Genomic DNA, 20600 nt, shown 5'->3' on the forward strand with positions numbered 1-20600 from the left:
TTTTTATTGTTTATATATTTTATTGCCTATGGTTACCTTTGTTCTTCTGTATGTGTGTTTGTATGTGTATCGCTTTGTTGACGGTGAGAACAATTATGAATTTCCAGTTTCATGGAAGGTAATGTAGTAAATTTTGTAATAGCTTCAGCACTTAGCACTCATTGTTAATTACAGTAAAATCTATACAATTTCACAGCAGTGTAAATTTAAAATTTCCAACTAATAATTTTTAAATTCATATTATTATTGCTTAATATTTTATCTTTTACCAGTTTTCTAGAGAAATATCCAATATTTTTTGTGCATCTACAATTTCAGTTTTTTATTGAATTTTTTCATTTGATTTTATTTGATATACCAAATCACTTTTACTAATTATGTTTAGTAATATTTTATAAATAATTACATAACATTAAGCGTAAAAAGGACAAAAGTTCAGTCCATTTCCTTATATCCATGAGAATTGATTCTTCAATTAAGTATTGCCATATATGATTTTTATTATTAAAAATAATTTAATAGAACTTTGAAATTTTATCTAGATGGACTTTTCATTATAAAAAAAATTAGGGCTACGCAAAGATCGAACTAGACTTTGTTAGATGTCGACCCAAAGTCTGATCTAAAAAATTATCGAGTTGGAAATTTTGGTTCAAGGACCGACCCAATCTAGTTAGGCCTAACAGCAAGACTGAGGTGAGCTTGTTACTAAATCGGTTCAGATTGCTTGGCTACTCATTTTTGTTTTTGGGAAGGAAAAATACTTGTATATACAATCATCTCTTATATACAAATTACACTTACCAAATCTAAAAATAAAATGGAAAATATCATAAATAATTAAATTAGGGAGAAGGATGTGGTAATCAAACATAACATATATAAAATTAAAGAAAATAAATATAAACACCGGGTCAGATCAGACCAGCTGGTCTAAAGAGTTAGTCTAAAACCCAGTCTAACTTGATATCCAACTTAGTCCAATCCAGTCCATTTTTTCTAGGTTGGAATAGACTGGGTTTCTTCTTCAGGCCAAGCACTAATTTGAAAGCTGGACCGGATCAAGTGAGTGGACTAGTCAGACCGTCAACCGTGTCGGTTGACGGCTCGTTTCACATGGATGGACGGTCTGTGTAGTTGGGCCGTTTTGGGCCGGTCAGAACCAGTGTTTGAGCCGGAAACCGGAGTTTAACCAGAAACCGGAACAAGTTTAATAAAACCAGACAGTTGGAAAATTGAGAGAAGTTGCAAAATGAGATGAAGAAAAAAATGTTGAGAGAAGGTGAGAAAAACCCATTCAAGAAATAGGAAAAAATGGAGAGTATCTTACTACTAATAACTAATCAGACCTACATTTAATCACAAACCCAAATCCATCTTTTAAAGCTCTAGATAATTAGCAAAATGGAGAAACCATGCGAGGCAGCTTCAAGAATGAGAAGTCGAAGACGACCATCTGAAATGAAACGGGAGAAGAGAATAAGTGGGGTTACCTTCTTGGCAGAGTTTCATTCTCTCACCACGTGTCACTTTTCATTTAATTATAAAATTGAGTGAGGAAGGAGGCAAAAATAGATAAATTTCAATACAATACTGTGTTGTCATGTCAAAACAAAGTTTATAAAAAGAATTTAATATCATTAAACATTATTTAATGTTGATCAATTTTACATTATCTTTTGCCTAACAGTTAGGTCTGTATTTAATTTTATTTTTTATCAAACATTTTATAGCATTAATTTATTACTTAATATCTTAATAATTTGACATGTTTTGGTATTTTTGACACTTTAATATTATATTTCTTAGACATATATCATTACATGTATATATATAATATTATTTTTATTTAATTATCATATTACTGGTCCGACCAAATAGTCCGACCGTTTGAACCATGACCCACTAACTCTTTCGGCCTAGCTTCCGGTCCGGCTTTTAAAACATTGAGGCCAAGTTTTGCCTAGATTGGTTTTTTTTAATAGCTCTTAAAAAAAAAAACCATGCGTTAAGATTTAACTGGAGAATAAGACTTTATGGAGGTAAACAAATTGACCTATGTTTTTTGCTCAAAGAACAAAAGGTGGCATTTGGTATAGAAAATATAATCAAATGGAAGAAATTGAATTAAAAAAGGTAATTTTATAGGTATAAAATATTTTTATATTTCTTAACAAAATTAGTAAAAGATAAATACCAAGTAATGGTGATATGAATTTAATAAATATTGTATATATTGATTTGTGTTAATAATTAAAATTATTTTTTAATTATGTTTTGGTTGAACTTCATTATTTATACCAATTCCAAATCATGAACGGTCAATTTTAATATCCATTAAATAATAATAAAAGTTGAAAAATTTAACTCCCGTTGGATGGATCCCAGCATCAACTTTCCAAAGCAACATCCCCGTCACCCCCTTGGGACTTTACGCCTTTACCCATCTCTCTAACGTAAAGAGGAAATGAAGGAAGTTGATCTGGAAACGGTGTCGTTTTAAACAAAACAAAGGCAGTGGAGAGAATCCAAACTCCCCATTGCCATATAAAATATTACTTCTTATCGGTAACATAAGAGTTAATTATAAATTCAATTTAATTTTAAATATAAAGTCTTAATTTATTGTCTCTTATATTTATCTACTTTGCTCCCAAGGAATACTAATGGTAATTGTATATGTTAAGAGATTTTTTATCAAGGGTAGTTTCAATAATATGACTAATAATGATATTTTAGAGAAAACAATACACATTTATTATAAATGACTAAATTATCTAACTTTTTAAATATCCGTAAATTAGTTACTAAACTCTTGTATTGAGAATATGAGTAGTATATAATACATGTAGGAGCAAAAGTGTGCTCTTTATTTCTCGTCAAAAGTGAATTGAGTTAAATAAAAAAGTAGACAACCCATATACAATTAAATCCATCCTCCAAAATTTTTTAGGGAAGAAGGTAAAACACCCTTAATATGCAAATCTCAATTCAGAGTCTTGAAATGGTCTAATTAACCTAATTTTTCTCGAGACTTATATGGGACTAAATTATGAAGCCAAATTAACTACATGCCCTTGAACCTTGAATGACCACATTTTGAGTGACAAGAACAATTTAGCAAATAACAACTTTAATTTAAAAAGTAACAACAATTAAACCAATGACAAGATCTTTTCGCTTATGCATGATAAGTTTAATGCGTGTGGTGCATTTTATGAACTTCAATTTATATTTATCTTAACATTTAATATATATTTTTATTTTGCCTTTAATTATTTATTCTCTCTCATTTGCAATAATCTCTCTTATCATATTTCTTCACATATTCTCTTACAACACTATTTTCATTCATTAAAAGACATATTTAAAAATAGAAGTATATTTCTCACATATTTGCTTTTAATTAATTATTCATTACACTAATAGAAGTTTGGTCTAGCAGAAAGAACTAGTCCCCCACAACGTGGTGAACCAAGATTCGAATCCTCACTAGGAGAAGTGCCCACATTTAGTACCTGACAATGTTTCGAATATGATTACCTAATTTATAATAAAAAGATGAGTATATAGGAATTTATATGCAGCGTCCTATTTAAACTTGTTAATGCATAAACACACACACACACACACAAGTTATAGTGAGTTATTCTTGTCATTTCTTAAGTTGAAGTTATTATTTGCTAAGCCGTTTTTGTCATTTTTCAAAATCCAATTGAAAGGTATGGAGTAACGTGCCTCCGTAATTTAATTTCAAATAAGTCCCCCCGCAACTTCAGAATAAATAAGCCATTTTGAGATCTTGAATTATACTTTATATATTTGAAGGGTTTTTTTCTTTTTTCCTTTTTCACTCTAAATAGTATTACCATCCTTATAAAACCCTTTTCATTATAATCCTTAATATAAAACTATTTCCTAAAACATTATTTTTTTGTCATTTTACAATGTCATTTTTCAAAACCCAATGGAAAGGCATGTGAGTAATGTGGCTCCGTAATTTAATTTCAAATAAGCCCCCCGGGTAACTTCAGAGCAAATAAGCCATTTTGAGGTCTTGAATTATACTTTATGTATTTGGAGGGTATTTTTCTTTTTTCCTTTTTCACTCTAAATAGTATTACCATCCTTATAAAACCTTTTCCATTATAATCCTTAATATAAAGCCATTTCCTGAAACATTAATTTTTTGTCATTTTACAATGTCATTTTTCAAAATCCGATTGAAAGGATGTGAGTAATGTGGCTCCGTAATTTAATTTCAAATAAGTTCCCTGTAACTTTAGAGCAAATAAGCCATTTTAAGGTCTTGAATTATATTTTATATATTTGAAAGGTATTTTTCTTTTTTCCATTTTCACTCTAAATAGTATTAACATCCTTATAAAACCCTTTCCATTATAATTCTTAATATAAAACTATTTCTTTAAACATTAATTTTTTTCCCACCACAGCCCTCCCTTACAGAAGCTTCCAGTCACTTTGTCCATTTGTCCATTTGATTTAGGAACCATGGTAAGATTTTGGAGCTGTATCCAAAATGGACATTTACTTAAATATACTTCCTTCAATATCATAATATCTGGCCAGTTACTAATGAGGTTGGGCTTAACAGAAATGACTTGTCCTTTATAACGTGACAAACCAATGTTCAAATCCTCGTTAAGAGAGGTGTTTACATTCAGTGTTTAACAATATCTTAAATGGGATTGCTTTCAATATCAGCTTAAAAAAAGATTGCCTTCAATATCAGTTTAAACAAAGATTGCCTTCAATAGAAAGATACCTATGTTTTAGTGCTAAAAAAAAATATCTGGCTAGTTTTGATTTTTAACCATCATCAACTTATTTGCTATTTTACCAACCCAAAAAAAAAAAAACCTTATCCAACTACAGCCAAGCAAACTGGCCGCGTCAATTTGGTCTTCACCAAACAACTTGGGCCGTTCACGTGCAATGTGTGTATATCCATATATATTGCCCATCATTAGTCTACTTACTAGGGGAAATCCGCCTAGCCTGGCCCAATATAGGGACACACACACCCACTTTTTTTTCAAGCGTAATAGGCTGAATTTATGATTGTCATTTACACTTTATTATTTTAACTAGAAATTTTTCCCCATGCGATGCACAGATTAACATATTTGATTATATTTAAAAGTTTTATAAATTGCATTATCTAAAATATTTTAAAATTTACTATTAATAGGAATATATTTTTTCATTCATTTTAATGGAATTTGAATTAGAGATACGGAATTTATGAGAAATAGATGAAAATTCGAAATTATTTATTTATTTTTCCACTTAGGCCTCTTATTGACATGTTATTTAATTATGATACCCCCTATTTAATTTAATATATTCCAACTTCAATTAAGATATTATTTAAATTCAAAGTTAATTATTAATTTCTTTATTTGAATCTTATTTGAAATTGCATTTATTTATAATGTTTCCTATTTAACTCAATATATTCAAAATTCAATTAAGATGTTATTTAAATCTCATTAATTAGATATATTCGGATCCTATAATCTTATATCCGATCCATTTTTAAATGAATCGGGTATTACAAGTTTTCAAGAATATAATTGAAATTGATTGATTGATTGTTAAATTTATCTAAAATTTTAAATTTATTTTTTAATTTGATAGACAAGTACATAAAATTCTATAAATCATTCGTTTCATTAGTAAACATAGAAGATATCATATTCATAATTTCTTTTCAAACCCCACATTACTTATTTATTAACGATAAGCTTCTTTTTTTCCATTTTTTTGGCCAACTACTTATTAAAGGCAAAGTCAGAAAAAGTATTAAAATTTTGCTAAAATAAAACTTATTATAGATTATCCATAAAAAAATCAGGGTATCATAGTCTAATTAAGGTCACCGAGTCAAATTAGTAAATCATTTTCTCCAGCCAATTTAGTCAAAGATCAATCAAATTGAATTTTACTTTTTTTGCCCTTATTACTGAACATGAAAAAAAATATCATCTATAATTAAAAAAATAGTAATATATCATATTTATACTTTAGTAACTCAGTTTAGTTTTTACCTAAGTATTCTATTTACATGTAGATTAATGTCTTTTTTTATTTATACTTTTCAATATTCTATATAAATATTTTTATATACTTAAGATAAATTATATTATTTTAATGATAATAATATTTAGATAAGTTATTGTTAGGGAAAATTCTAATTAAATCCATTTGAAATAGCAAAATCCTAATTTAAGCCTACACTTTTAACAAATTCTTAATTAGGCCAAGAGGCCTTATTGGGGATTTCTAAATGTTGCTAAAAGACCAAAATGCCCTTTGTAATTAAAAAGCCTAATTTTAGTTTTAACTCTTTTAACTGAATTTAACTAACATGTTTTTTTATTTAAACATTATCATATGAAAATTTGGCCAAAAACATTATCATATAAAAAACAAAAAAAAGAAAAATCACGATTATGACCAATAAAAAACAATTGAAAAGTCAAGATAAAAAAATACATAATTTCTAGATATCCATAGAATTATAAAAATATGGGAACTAATAAAAATTTTATGATTTTAAATATCAAAGATTGATAGGATGAAAGATTTTTTTTTTTTGGGTGTAAGAAAAAAATCAAATCAAAGATTCACGGAATTCTTGAATATCTATTAAAATTAATTTTACTATTTCACAAATTACATTGAGACTCATTAATTCATCTTCAATTTCAATTAAATCTACTTGATTTTTAATTTCAAGCTTACGACCTACATTCAATTTCAATTAAATCTACTTGATTTTTAATTTAGTTATTCTAGTAGATTTAATTGAAATTTTTTAATAAAAAATAATTAAAAATCAAGATAAAAAAAACATGATAATGAATTAAAGATTCATCGAATTCTTCCATATCTATCAATATTAAATTTATGGTTTCTCAAATCACGTAACGATTGATCAATTCATCATTTTTTTTGCTTGAGAAGAGAAGGCTCGCTGGCGATACTTCTAGTAGAAGGAGAACTGGCACAGCAAGCAAAAGAAGAATCATCTTTGAAATAACATTCCTACGGTATGAACCAATATCTTATTCATGTTTTAGTTTGTGCCATTGTTTTGATTTAAAGTTGAAAGTATAATAATCTTTGAGATAATATATAATTACATATGATCATCTGCATTTGTGCTAACCATTGTGAATCTCCAAACCTAATGGAAGCTTTTCTTCCCGACCAACTTCAAACCTAATTAAATGATCAATATGTTTGTGTTGATTACATGATTCACGAGAGATTCATTGAGCAATGTTAAGTTTATATCTTTTTGATAAACTCTCACATTCGACAATATAAAATGTTGTATGTGGAAGTTGTTGAACAATCACACGAATACTCATATTTTTTATCCATTAGTTATTAGTTAACCTGTCAACCATTTTTAGTCATGTGTTAATCATATTATTTTTTAAAAAAGTTTCAATTAAATCCAATCAAAATACTGATTAAATTAATTTATTCATTGCAGGTTGGTATTAAAAATGACATCTCTTTCCAGATCAACATTTGCAAAAGAACTATTTTGTTTTTTTTCATGTAGATGGGCAATTTGTGAAGAATGTTGAAGGTCAAATTCAATATAATAGAGGGAGAGTAAGATTAAAAACCATAAGAGAGGGGATGACACTTGAAGAAATGAGAATAATGATAACATCATGAATTGGCATTGATGGTAATAATGTCGAGATGAAATACACTGTGACTTTTGATGAGAAGACCCTAATAGATCTTATTGATGATGCGGAACTTGCAAACCTATTTCAACATAATGAGAGAAGTGGGCATGTGTATATAGCATGCAAAGAAAATGACAATGTACAGGAAACATTTGATGAGCAACAAGTGTAAGTGACTTTGTTGTTGTTGTTGTTATTTTTTTAAAAAAAAATTTGGCATTCATTATAGTGTTATTGTTAGTAACAAAAGTTGTGATTGAGTTATGCAGCACAGAGGAATTGCTAGGAGGCTCAGAACAAAGCCCTCTAACAAATGAAGCACTTGGAGGACCTAGTAGCCTACCTTGTAGAGTACAAAGTGCACCCACACCCATGCCTGAATTGAACTCATTGAAATGGAAAAAATTGTTGTCAGGAGTATTGCAAACATTTGCATATGCTGATGCTTTTAGAGAGGCACTCTACAAGTATAGTATTGCTCACAAGTTTCAATACAAATTTTTGAAGAATAGCAAGGATAGGATGTCTGTGAAATGTAAAATTGAAGGGTGTCTTTGGAAGATAACAGCAAATGCGATAGGGAAGCAAACTCCTTTCCTACGTGTGACACAATTTCAAGATGAACACGTTCATCATGCTCAAGACAACCTTCAAGTGATACATGCTCGAAGAGCTAGTCTAACGTCATCTATTATAATTGAGGAGGTAAGGTCTCACATAGACAAGGGTCCAAACGAAATTAGGAAGACATTACAAAGAGACTATGGTGTGAATCTCACATATAAACAAGCATATGCTGCTAAGGAAAAAGCACTTGAGGAGATTCAGGGTAGACCAGAGCAGTCTTATATGCTTATACCATGGATATGTCAACGGTTAAAGGATACTGATCCAAAAACTGTGGCTGAATGGGTAGCTTCTCATAATAACATTTTTGAGCGTGTCTTCATAGCATATGGTTGTTGTATAGAAGGATTCATGGTTGGGGCAAGACATATACTATATATAGATGGAACTCATTTAAGTGGCCCGTATAAGGGCACCTTGCTATCAGCCTCCGCATATGATGCAGATAATGAATTGTTGCCATTTGCAATTGGTATTGTAAAAGGAGAGACATATGAGGACTGGACATGGTTTTTGGTTATGATTAAAAAGATAATAGGATTAGTTGAATTGACAATTGTTTCAGACCGTCACAATGCTATAATAAGAGCTGTACGGGAAATATTTGGTGGTGAGCGTCATGCATTTTGCTATCGACACGTGAAGGAAAACTTTAGTGCAGAATTGATGAAATTAAATAGAGGTAAGAAAAGGACAAGTGCCCAGAGCAAGGATGATACGCTAAAATTGCTTGATGACATTGCATATGCAAGGCTTGAAAGTGAGTTCAATGATGCTATGGAAAATATGAGAAGTTTCTCTTCACAATTATTTCAGTGGCTTGAGAATCATGGGGATGTTGATAGGTGGGCTTTAAGCAAGTTTCCATTTAGACGATGGGACAATATAACAACAAATCTTGCTGAGTCGTTCAATGCATGGATGGTGAAGGAGAGGAGGCATAATGTTGCTCAATTGATCCATGAGCATCGAGAAAAGGTAGCAAAGAAAATGTATGCATCAAGTATGGCAATGAGGAAGTGGAAAACTATTGTTGGTCCAAACATAGAATCAAAAGTGAGAGAGCATGTGGCTAGAGCTGAACAAATGTTAGCTGAACATTATGGAGACATGATTTGTGTTCATACATCTTTTGGAGACTTACAGGTTGATCTTCGTGCACATCAATGCAGTTGTGCAGCATGGCAAATGTCTGGAATTCCATGTCCACACGCTTGTACGACCATCAAACTCGTACTTGGTAATGTGTATGATTATGTTGAAGACTGCTACAAGATTACAACACAAGAGAAGATTTATAGAAGGAGCATGATACCTGTTATAACCATTGATATGCCAAACCCAAATAACTTAAGGATGGAAAATATAATGGGACAAATTTTCCTCCAACCACCTCAGACTAGTCGACCTCCTGGAAGACCAAGAACTACGAGGCGCGAATCACAATTCCAAAACACAAAAACATACCACTGTTCAAGATGCCATCAAGCTGGTCATACAAAAAAGACTTGCAAGAATCTAAATCCTTGTTGAAATTGGTCTAGCAAATAGCTAATTTTTTTCGGGGCATATGTAATGTGATTATTGATGCACATGATGACTAATGAGGATGTGGTCTTTTTTAGATTTTATGTCAAAGTTGTGTTTTTGTTGTGAACGTTATGTCAACTCTAGAATTTATAGCCTTTTAGTTATTTTTTATATAATAAAAATTTGATATTGAATAAATCTTAGGGACCGAAAAATTGAAGATGAATTGATGAGTCTCAATGTAATGTGAAATAGTAAAATTAATTTTGATAGATATTTAAGAATTCTGTGAATCTTTGATTTGATTTTTTCTTGCACAAAAAAAAGATCTTTGATCCTATTAATCTTTGATATTTGAAATCGTAAAATTTTTATTAGTTCCCATATTTTTGTAATTCTATGAATATCTAGAAATTATGTTTTTTTTTATCTTGACTTTTCAATTATTTTTTATTGGCCATAATCGTGATTTTTCTTTTTTTGTTTTGTTTTTTATATGATAATGTTTTTCGCCAAATTTTCATATAATAATGTTTAAAGAAAAAACATGTTAGTTAAAGGGAAAATGACAATAAAATACCACTTGAATTCTAAAAGGACAAATAAGGGACCTGAATAAGCAAAATGACAAGGAGGTCACTGGGAACCAATCTGGAATTAATATTTTCGGCCAAAAGACCAAAACGCCCTGATGAATGCGGGAAGACCGAAAGCTGAAAGTGAGAGAAAGGAGAGAGGAAGACCGACGCAATGAGAGAAAGGAGAGAGGAAGACCGACGCTGATGAAATGCGGGAAGAAGGAAAGAAGAATGTTGGAAATGCTATTATCTTACTCCTTCGCATCACCATTCTGTAGAGATTGTTGATTTTGGTTGTGGGAAAGAGGATTTGTAGTGAGAGAGGGAGTGAACCGAAGCGGAAATCAGCAAGCAATTACGTAACGTAACTGCTGTGATGTGCCTGCTGGTTTTTGGTAAATCCCATTACGTGAATGGTAAATTTCACTATACATGTAGTTAATTATGAATTTTACAAAATACATATTGTGATTTATAACTTTTGTAGTGAAAGTGACTACTTTGTTAATGGATTTTGCAACCTGTTTTCAGGAGATAAACAACTTGTTTGTAAAAACTAATAAATTTCACGCTAAATTTGACAAAACGTATAGTGGGATTTACAACTTCCGTAGTAAAAATGACCACTTATTCAATGGGTTTTGTAACTTGTTTTCAGGGATGGGCAGCTTGTTTCTAAAAACTAATAAAATTTCCTACTAAATTTGACAAAACACATAGTGAGATTTACAACTTTCGTAGTGAAAATTACCACTTCTTAAATGAGTTTTGCAACCTCTTTTCAAGGAATTGGCAACTTGTTTCTAAAAACCAATAAAATTCCATGCTGAATTTTACAAAACATAGAGTGATATTTACAACTTTTGTAGTGAAAATTACCACTTCTTAATGAGTTTTGCAACATCTTTTCAGGGGATGAGCAACTTGTTTCTAAAAACCAATAAAATTCCATGCTGAATTTTACAAACACACAGTGATATTTACAATTTTTGTAGTGAAAATTACCACTTCTTAAATGAGTTTTGCAACCTCTTTTCAGGAGATGAGCAACTTGTTTCTAAAAATCAATAAAATTTGATGCTGAATTTTACAAAACACACAGTGATATTTACAACTTTTATAGTGAAAATGACCACTTCTTAAATGAGTTTTGCAACCTCTTTTCAGGGGATGAGCAACTTGTTTCTAAAAATCAATAAAATTTGACGCTGAATTTACAAAATACACAGTGATATTTACAACTTTTATAGTGAAAATGACCACTTCTTAAATGGCTTTTGCAACCAGTTAATTCAACGTGACTACAAAAGTTGTCACTTTTATTAGTTTTTACAAACAAGTTGTTTATCTCCTGAAAACAGGTTGCAAAACCCATTAACAAAGTAGTCACTTTCACTACAAAAGTTGCAAATCACAATATGTATTTTGTAAAATTCATAATTAACTACATGTATAGTGAAATTTACCATTCACGTAATGGGATTTACCAAAAACCAGCAGGCACATCACAGCAGTTACGTTACGTAATTGCTTGCTGATTTCCGCTTCGGTTCACTCCTTCTCTCACTACAAATCCTCTTTTCCACAACCAAAATCAACAATCTCTACAGAATGGTGATGCGAAAGAGTAAGATAATAGCATTTCCAACATTCTTCTTTCCTTCTTCCTGCATTTCATCAGCGTCGGTCTTCCTCTCTCCTTTCTCTCACTGCGTCGGTCTTCCTCTCTCCTTTTCTCACTTTCAGCTTTCGGTCTTCCCGCATTCATCAGGGCGTTTTGGTCTTTTGGCCGAAAATATGAATTCCAGATTGGTACCCAGTGCCTTATTTGTCATTTTGCTTATTCAGGTCCCTTATTTGTCCTTTTAGAATTCAAGTGGTATTTTATTGTCATTTTCCCTTAGTTAAATTCAGTTAAAAGAATTAAAGCTAAAATTAGGCTTTTTAATAATGAATGGCATTTTGGTCTTTTCACAACATTTAAAAATTCCTAATTAAGCCTCTTGGCCTAATTAAGAATTTGTTAAAAGTATAAATTTAAATTAGAATTTTGTTATTTCAAATGGATTTAATTAGGATTTTCCCCAAAGCACAAATTTCAAAAAGTACTTAAAAAAAAAAGAAGCAAAAAGTAGATGAAGGGTGGCGAGTGGCCAGACGATAAGCGACAGGCCCACTTGGGCGACCCTCACCCTTATCGGCTTGTCTCAGCGCCCATCCTTTTGGCAACAACACAATCACAAAACTCAGGGAGGTGAGTTATCACTGAATTCATTTTCCGACGAGGCCAAGACTTGATCGGAGAATACAGAGAACACAAGTCTCACCCAAAACTTGGGATTGATGCGGGAATTGATCGGTCGTATTAAATCCGTGTGCTACAGAAATTACTTCTAATCACAATCTTTTATTATTTTATCACAGATGCGATTCACTATTATTCCTTCTCACGATACACAGAAAGCGGTACAAACCCAGAATTACATATACAGGAGAACCGAAAGCGTTGAAACAAAGCAACAAAAACACCATCAGATTACAATTAAACTTAAAATCTTTAATCAAACCACAAGAAACTCAGTAATTTCTCAGCAATTTCGAGTGTAATCGCCGCATTTTTGTTTCGGAGGGCCTCCATTTGCAGAGGGAAGGCAGGTTCGGTATCCTTGCTTTTGAGGGCAATCCACAGAAGCCTGATCCCGGTTCGGCGTTCTCCCGGTCAGAGACCTGCGGACATCGTAAAGCATCCTTGCTGCGTGAGAATTCATCTGGAACTCGGCGACCTCGTCGACTTCACCGCCGATGAGGCAGTCGCCGGAGCCGCACTCGGCTGTGAAGCTGTGGTTGAGGTTCCCTGAGGTTGCCCTGCTCAGATCTGCGTGAACCTGTAGGATCATGAGCATGAGGAAGATTAGTGAGAGCGTCTTCTTCATTTTTGCTTTTCGAGAGCTTTGGTGCTGTGTGAGTATTGTTTATTCACAGGCCATGGTCGTCTATTAAAGCAAAGGACCTCAAGGCGACTCGTTGAAAATGAAAAGTAAACCATGGAAATCCAGGGTTTTCTAATAAATAAATAAATGACACATAATTTTTAATTAAGTTAAATTTTTAATTACACATAATCATAATCATGTATCCTAATTTTTAAAATATTATGGTTAAACTACAAATTCATATAAAAATAAAAGACAAATAACTATTTGTGATTGGAGAACTTAAGATAATGAAAGTAAGAGATATAATGTAAGTATTTTCTTTTTATATTTATAAAATATTTAAATTTATTAATTTTTTATAATTAATAAATGAAAGTAAGGTAAATAATGAAAGTAAGGTAAATAATTAATTTACTATTCTATACAAAAATAATTTTTATAAAAGACTAAATTAAGCTTTATCATTCTTTATATGATTTTTTATTGGGAAAATGGCAAATAAAAACCCCTAATATATAAAATTGTGATTTGAGGCTCTCAATTTAGAAAATGACGACTAAAGAATCAATCTCATATTGCAAATATGAAATATTGGTAAAACGTCTGAAATGCCCCTCGACCAAGTGACAAGTTAACTATGAGAAATGATAAGTTCATTTTAGCAAATGATAATTTTAGTAGACCAAATCACAATTTGGCTAAGAGTATGTCAAATGACAAATTGACTGTGAGAAATGATAAATTCACTTTAGTGAATGATAACTTCAGTAGACCAAATCACAACTTGATTGAGGGATATTTCAAACATTTCACCAAGATTTCATATTTATAATATGAGATTGGGTCTTTATCTGTTACTTTTCAAACTGAGAGTCCTAAATTGTAATTTCACATATTAAGAGTATTTATTTGCTATTTCTCTTTTTCATTCTAATTTTATCTTTAGTGGGGATAAAGGTGTGGTGGGATGTATCTCATTCAAGGGGATGGTAATGAAACGGAAGACTGACGGGAAGGCACTAAGGCAGTGGTGAAAAATGGACGTGGTACGTCGCATTGATTTTCCTAAATATACCAATCAAATATCACGCTATTGTTAGGGATCATTATTGTTTGGTCCTTATATTATACTAAACTCCTATCCGTAATTAAGATCTAACTTAATTAATTAAATAGACTAGGAAAAATAATTAAATTAGTTATTTATCAAAATATATGTTAGTTTTTTTAAATATCCTCTTAAATTATTTGAATTGAAACTATCTTTTGATACAGATTCTGTTAACATATGCAATTAATAGATTTAGTTTGGATAAACAAGGAAGATAAAACGGATTGATGTATTATATATAAGACTAAATTTAGTTCCTCTACTAGTTTTTATATTAAACACACAAGATGGTAATAAAAAAAAATATTAAACACACGAGATGGTAATAAAAAAACAAAAATTCAATTTAACTCAATTTGCAGATAAAAAGTGAAAACATTTCTTTCTCCTTGGTATAAAGAAGAGAAAATGACAAAAAACAAAAAACCGAAGAAAGAGATCACTAGAACTAATGGTAATGATATATATATATATATATTAATGGGGGAAAAAATCATTTTCCACACACAAATCCAAGGGACCCTTGATGCCAAAGTTAGTGGACAAGAAGGGATGCCTTGAATACTGGGATTGAAAGGATTCCAATTTGGACCCGCGACTCACATGCGCGTATCGTGGCTCGACGTCATCTCAACTAATTCCTCATTGTTCTTTACTTCTTTTCTTGTTTCTTTAAAAGAAAAACACCACTATGTCCATCAAACAAATGCAATGCACACTTCCCTTATTAAAAAAAAAATCTTTTTTCAAACCGTATTGTTTACACCGTTCATGCCATAATGATGTTAAAAATGTGAACATTGACTTTTTTTTTAAAATACTGGTGCAAGTTTTACACCGGTTCTTTACATATACAACATAACGAGCATTATTTACACCCGACATCTTCGTATCAACTTTGGAAGCTAGTATAAATAAGTAAAAAAATAAATTTAAAAATAATATTTGAAGTTCTCTTCACATCGGTTCCTTGAAAATCTGGTTTAAACGACAGTCATCTACGTCAATTATACCAAAGGACCGATCTCAAGGAAGTTTATTGGGGAGTTGAAGAGACCACCCTTTTATTTCCCTCCCCTTAATTTTTTTTTTTTGCCCTTGCTCCCCTTAATTTTTTCAGCTTATATAACATAACATTTCTAAATTTCAAAAGTCATCATGTCATATTATTATCTAGGGGTGTTCAAAACCAGTCCGTCCCGGTCGGCCCGTTCCGTTCCCGGTCTTATTGGAACGGGACGGATCCGTCCCGAAATTTTTCGGGACGGGACAAACCGGGACGGGACGGGACACGGGACGGGGTCGTCCCGTCTCGGTCTCGTCCTGGTCCCTTTTTAAAAAAAAATAATAATTTTTTTAATTTTTTATATAATATCATTTTTTTCATATTTTTTTAAAATTTGAGACTATTGTATGGAACTATGGATATATTTATTTAGAGTTTTTATATTTGTTAATGATTTGAGATTATTGATGATTAGAATTTTTAGCAAGTTTTTATTGTGTTAAAAGCTTTTGGTTAGAGTTTTTAATAACTATTATATGTAATATTTTGAGCTTTTATTTAAGAGTGCCCAAACAAATAAAAAAGATGTTTTTATAAGATTTAAGCTCAAAAAAATATAATTAAAAAAATCAGATTTTTTTAAAAAAATTAAAAAAAAATTAAAAAGAATTATTTCGGGACGTCCCGGTCCCGTCCCGGATCCGTCCTGTCCCGACTGGGACCGGGACAACCTCGGGACGGGCCGGGACACGGGACAGAAAATCTGTCCCGTTACTGTTCATCGGGACGGAACCGGGACGGGCTTGTTCCGGTCCCGATCCGTCCCGTGAACACCCCTATTAATATTATCTATTCAAATTCTGAACCATCATCATTTTTTTGAAAGTCGTCATCTTCCTCCTCCTGATGGTCACGGTGAAGCGCCACAAAATAATACCGATACGTCCTATCTTTCCTTGCTTATCCTCCTCCACCACCAAACCCTAAAACAAACACGGAGAAACTAACCAAAATGAACCCAATCCTCAACCAAATTTTGAGCAAATTAGTCCCCGGCATCTCCCTAATCCTCCAATATTTTTCATAAAAATATTATTAAAATATTAAGCATAAAAGAATAAATCAAAAGTAATCAATTAAATGATGTCATCTAAACAATCTAGAACTTTGGAAAAAAGATATTACCTCCGATCCTTAATATAAAACCCTATTTGACTTTTATTTTAGTCTTAAATATAAGACCCTAATCCACTTTGTCTCTCATATTTACTCAATTTTTTCCAAGATAGTCCTTCTAATAATTATAGTTATAGTCAATATATTTGATTAGCAAGGATATTTTAGGAAAGATAACACCTATTTAGGACAAATAACTAACTCAACTTATTTCTTTAATCTCCTCATATTAGTCAATCGGCTATCCGGAGGTAGTACTGAAAAAATCAATCCAAAAAGATAGGAGAAAGTATATTGGGATGGAAAAGAGCATGGACTCATGTAAGTGGATCCCCTAAATTGTTGCTCTATCACATGTGTAGTCCATGTCCCCATGACCGTTTATGCGATTCCACAGCTATTATTGGTCCACGTGGCATGAAAGTACAAAAGTCTACGGACGATTTTTATTTTTGTATACACTTTGAAGTCTCCCGCGAAGCTTCCTAGCACGCAACTACCGGCATTCGTAAACCCAACTCCTACTTATCGGGAACAGATTTCAGTTTCTGCACTACAAAATTTACCTCCATGAAAACCAGCCTTCGTCTGCTTCTTCCAGAGATGAGCTTCAATAATCATGCCAGTTCTGCATCATTAAGAACCATCTTCTTCCTCTGTTTCCCCCTGCTTTACGCTTCCACACTTGCTTCTCTTTACACCCCCGATGATCTTTTAAGCATTAACTGTGGCAGCTCCGGCAACTCAACGGGAAATGGTCGGACATGGACCGGAGACAACGATTCAAAGTTCTTATCCAAACAGGACGAATCTGTTCCAGCTACGGCGCTTACTCAATCTCCTTCTGCCCAACAAGTCCCCTACACCACGGCTCGTCTCTCTCGCTCTCGGTTCTCATATTCATTCCCCGTCTCTCCAGGCCAGAAATTCCTTCGTCTCTTCTTCTACCCAGCTTGGTACCCGGGTTTTGATCGTTTCGATGCCTTCTTCACTGTCAAATCTGGCGGGTTCACACTCCTTAAGGATTTCAATGCTTCGGTCACGGCCGATGCTCACCGTGAAGATACCATCTTCATAGAATATTGCGTCAACGTCGGGGATGGCGAGAGGCTCAACTTAACTTTCACTCCCACTTCAACACACCCGAGTTCTTATGCGTTTGTTAATGGAATTGAGATTGTCTCCATGCCTGAAGATCTCTATTACACCAAACCTGACGACTTAGGATTCAAATTAATTGGGTCGGTGGCCGGGTTCAGCATCTCCGACAGCGTTGCTCTTCAGACAGAGTACAGGCTAAACGTCGGTGGCAGAATTATCTCAGCTACGAAAGACACGGGAATGCTCCGATATTGGGACAGCGATGACAGTTTCTCTGTTAAAAGTTATTTTTCACCCGCTGATTTTGAAGGTGAGAGAAGACCCCTGATGTTCACTAAAGTTCCTAATTACACAGCACCTGAGGAACTCTATCGAACAGAACGCGATATGGGAATGAACAAGACTTTGAACATGAACACTAACCTTACTTGGGAGTTTCCCGTCGATTCAGGCTTTACCTACATGCTGAGACTCCATTTTTGTGAGCTTAATCCAGATATCAACATTTCCTACAACAGGATATTTGATATTTACATAGCCGACCAGTTAGCTGAGCATGGTGCGAATGTCTTAAATTGGGCAAAGGGAAAAGCAGTTCCGGTATATAAAGACTATGCCGTGATCATTTCAGGTGATGCAAAACCAGCTTATCTTTCACTCAAAATGCATCCTGATTTGCAATCACCGTTGGAGTACAATGACGGGTTCTTAAATGGGCTTGAGATTTTCAAGATCAGTGATTCACAAAGTAATCTCGCCGGACCTAACCCTGATCCTCCTCCACCTCGTCCCAATCCTAATGATCTACCCCAAAAGCAAGCAAGAAAAAATAGAAGCAAGATTGTAATCGGGGTCATTTTAGGTGTTTCAGCTTCCATTGTCATTTTGATTTCCAGCATCGCATTCTTCCTCATCACTCGTGGGAAGAACATCAAGTCGAGTGATGGAACTTGTAAGTGTATTACTAATGGCTCAGCTGTGCCGACGGAACTGTGCCATCGCTTTTCCCTTGCTGAGGTCAGAGCCGCCACCAACAACTTCGATGAACTCTTCATCATCGGCGTGGGAGGATTCGGCAACGTCTACAAAGGTTACATTAAAGACGGTCAAACTCCGGTCGCAATCAAACGACTCAAACAAGGGTCGCAACAAGGGCTCCATGAGTTCCGAACAGAGATTGAGATGTTGTCCCAACTTCGTCACAATCACTTAGTATCTCTCATTGGCTACTGCAACGATGGCAACGAAATGATCCTCGTCTACGAGTTCATGGCTCGTGGGACCCTCCGTGACCATCTTTACAATTCTAACAACCACCCCCTTTCCTGGAAACAGAGGCTGAAAATTTGCCGGAGTGCAGCGCAAGGACTACATTATCTTCATGCAGGCGCGATACGAAATATCATTCATCGCGACGTGAAGACGACGAACATTTTACTTGACGAAAAATGGGTGGCTAAGTTTTCTGACTTTGGATTATCAAAAATAGGACCCACAGGAATGTCCAGGTCTCATATTACCACTGTGGTGAAAGGAAGCATTGGTTACTTGGATCCAGAATACTATAAACGCCAAAGGTTGACTCTAAAGTCTGATGTTTATTCGTTTGGCGTGGTATTACTCGAAGTATTGTGTGGGAGGCCACCTTTCTTACGGACTTTGGAGAAGGAGAAGGCAAGCTTAGTAGAATGGGTCAGAAAATGCCATCATGAGGGCGTGATTTGTGAAACTGTTGATTCGTTCATAATAGAAAGTATCAGACCAGAGAGCCTTAAAGCATTCAGCGACATGGCGTTAAAATGTTTGGAAGATGACCCAAATGAACGACCATCGATGAGTGAAGTTGAGTGGAGCCTAGAATATGCGTTGCAGCTACAAGAATGTGCAGAGGAAACTGAAGAAGAAGGAAAACGTGAGGAAGAAAGGGCACTGTTAACAGAAGTTACTGATGTGGAAGAAAGTAATAAAGTTGGTTTCAATAACTAGAAATCAGTTTTGCTCTCTGGAGTGATGTTAACGCTCAAGTTTGATCGAAATATATGTGACAGAGGAAAGACAAATGGTATTGAATTACGCTACCCACAATAAATTGTGAATTTTTTTTTCATAAAGCAATAGTTGTTATTTTGGTCATTTTGCTAGAATTATATTCAAATTTGAAATTACAACTGTTATCCTTTTTAAAATTGCACCCTTATTATTTTGACTAAGGCATTGGTTCCTTTATATTTCGTTTGACCATATAAAATTGGTATATTTTTTATTTTACATGCTAAATTATTACATGGGAAACAAAAAAAATAATATGAATCACTAAATTATTTCTTAACTTAATTTAATGATAAATTAATATTCTCCCATAGTCATATACTGGACTCAAAATTGTCAACTGATGAGAATCTATCTTCAATTCATTATAATACGCATGAAGCGTATGTGTGTAATAGTTACATGGAAGAATAATGCGTGTGATAATAGTAACATAGGGAAAACATTTTTATTGAAGCAACGGTGCAAAATTATTTGAAAAAGATTGAAGTAGTAAATTTCTTAGTCTCGGAAGTTCTCCCGATTTTTGATTGGTTCTCAGATTTGTTTTAGCTCGATTTATACTGCTTTTGACTAGTCTCCTCTCATTTAGTGTGGCTTGAAACACATTTAACACGATTGTCATTTGGACTAATCAGTTAATCTACTCAAGTGGATGAAAAATCTAGAATTCTTACTATAAAGCTTAAAAGAGTTTTTTTTTCCCAATCTTTAATACGTGTATCTTAAGTGCTAATGTGTTAATCTGTG

At 33.2% G+C, this 20600-nt stretch overlaps 3 protein-coding genes across 3 annotated transcripts; 2 read left to right on the forward strand and 1 right to left on the reverse strand.

Annotated features, from left to right (window-relative positions):
• Window positions 1–7746: 7746 nt before the first annotated feature.
• LOC114730821 (uncharacterized) lies at window positions 7747–9896 on the forward strand. Its single transcript, XM_028917935.1, has 2 exons — window positions 7747–7904; window positions 8006–9896. The coding sequence occupies exons 1-2, from the start codon at window positions 7747–7749 to the stop codon at window positions 9894–9896; spliced, it is 2049 nt and encodes a 682-aa protein (XP_028773768.1).
• Window positions 9897–12811: 2915 nt separating this feature from the next.
• On the reverse strand, window positions 12812–13457 carry LOC114730824 (uncharacterized). The gene has a single exon (XM_028917936.1). The coding sequence runs from the start codon at window positions 13402–13404 to the stop codon at window positions 13060–13062; it is 345 nt and encodes a 114-aa protein (XP_028773769.1). The 5' UTR covers window positions 13405–13457; the 3' UTR covers window positions 12812–13059.
• A 4408-nt stretch (window positions 13458–17865) lies between these two features.
• Window positions 17866–19904, forward strand: LOC114730825 (receptor-like protein kinase FERONIA). The gene has a single exon (XM_028917937.1). The coding sequence runs from the start codon at window positions 17886–17888 to the stop codon at window positions 19785–19787; it is 1902 nt and encodes a 633-aa protein (XP_028773770.1). The 5' UTR covers window positions 17866–17885; the 3' UTR covers window positions 19788–19904.
• The last annotated feature ends 696 nt before the right edge of the window (window positions 19905–20600 follow it).

Source organism: Neltuma alba, unplaced genomic scaffold (assembly GCF_004799145.2).
Source record: "Neltuma alba isolate B1F8T4 unplaced genomic scaffold, ASM479914v2 tig00012766_pilon, whole genome shotgun sequence".
In the NCBI taxonomy this organism is placed as follows: domain Eukaryota; kingdom Viridiplantae; phylum Streptophyta; class Magnoliopsida; order Fabales; family Fabaceae; genus Neltuma; species Neltuma alba.

What these genes read in the sequence shown, in the direction of transcription:
- LOC114730825 (XM_028917937.1), top strand. Translation starts at nt 17,886, where the DNA reads ATGCCTGAAGATCTCTATTACACCAAACCTGACGACTTAGGATTCAAA.
- LOC114730821 (XM_028917935.1), top strand. Translation starts at nt 7,747, where the DNA reads ATGAAATACACTGTGACTTTTGATGAGAAGACCCTAATAGATCTTATT. An exon ending in ACATTTGATGAGCAACAAGT is followed by an intron (nt 7,905 to 8,005) that starts GTAAGTGACTTT and finishes TGAGTTATGCAG; the next exon opens with CACAGAGGAATTGCTAGGAG.
- LOC114730824 (XM_028917936.1), bottom strand. Translation starts at nt 13,404, where the DNA reads ATGAAGAAGACGCTCTCACTAATCTTCCTCATGCTCATGATCCTACAG.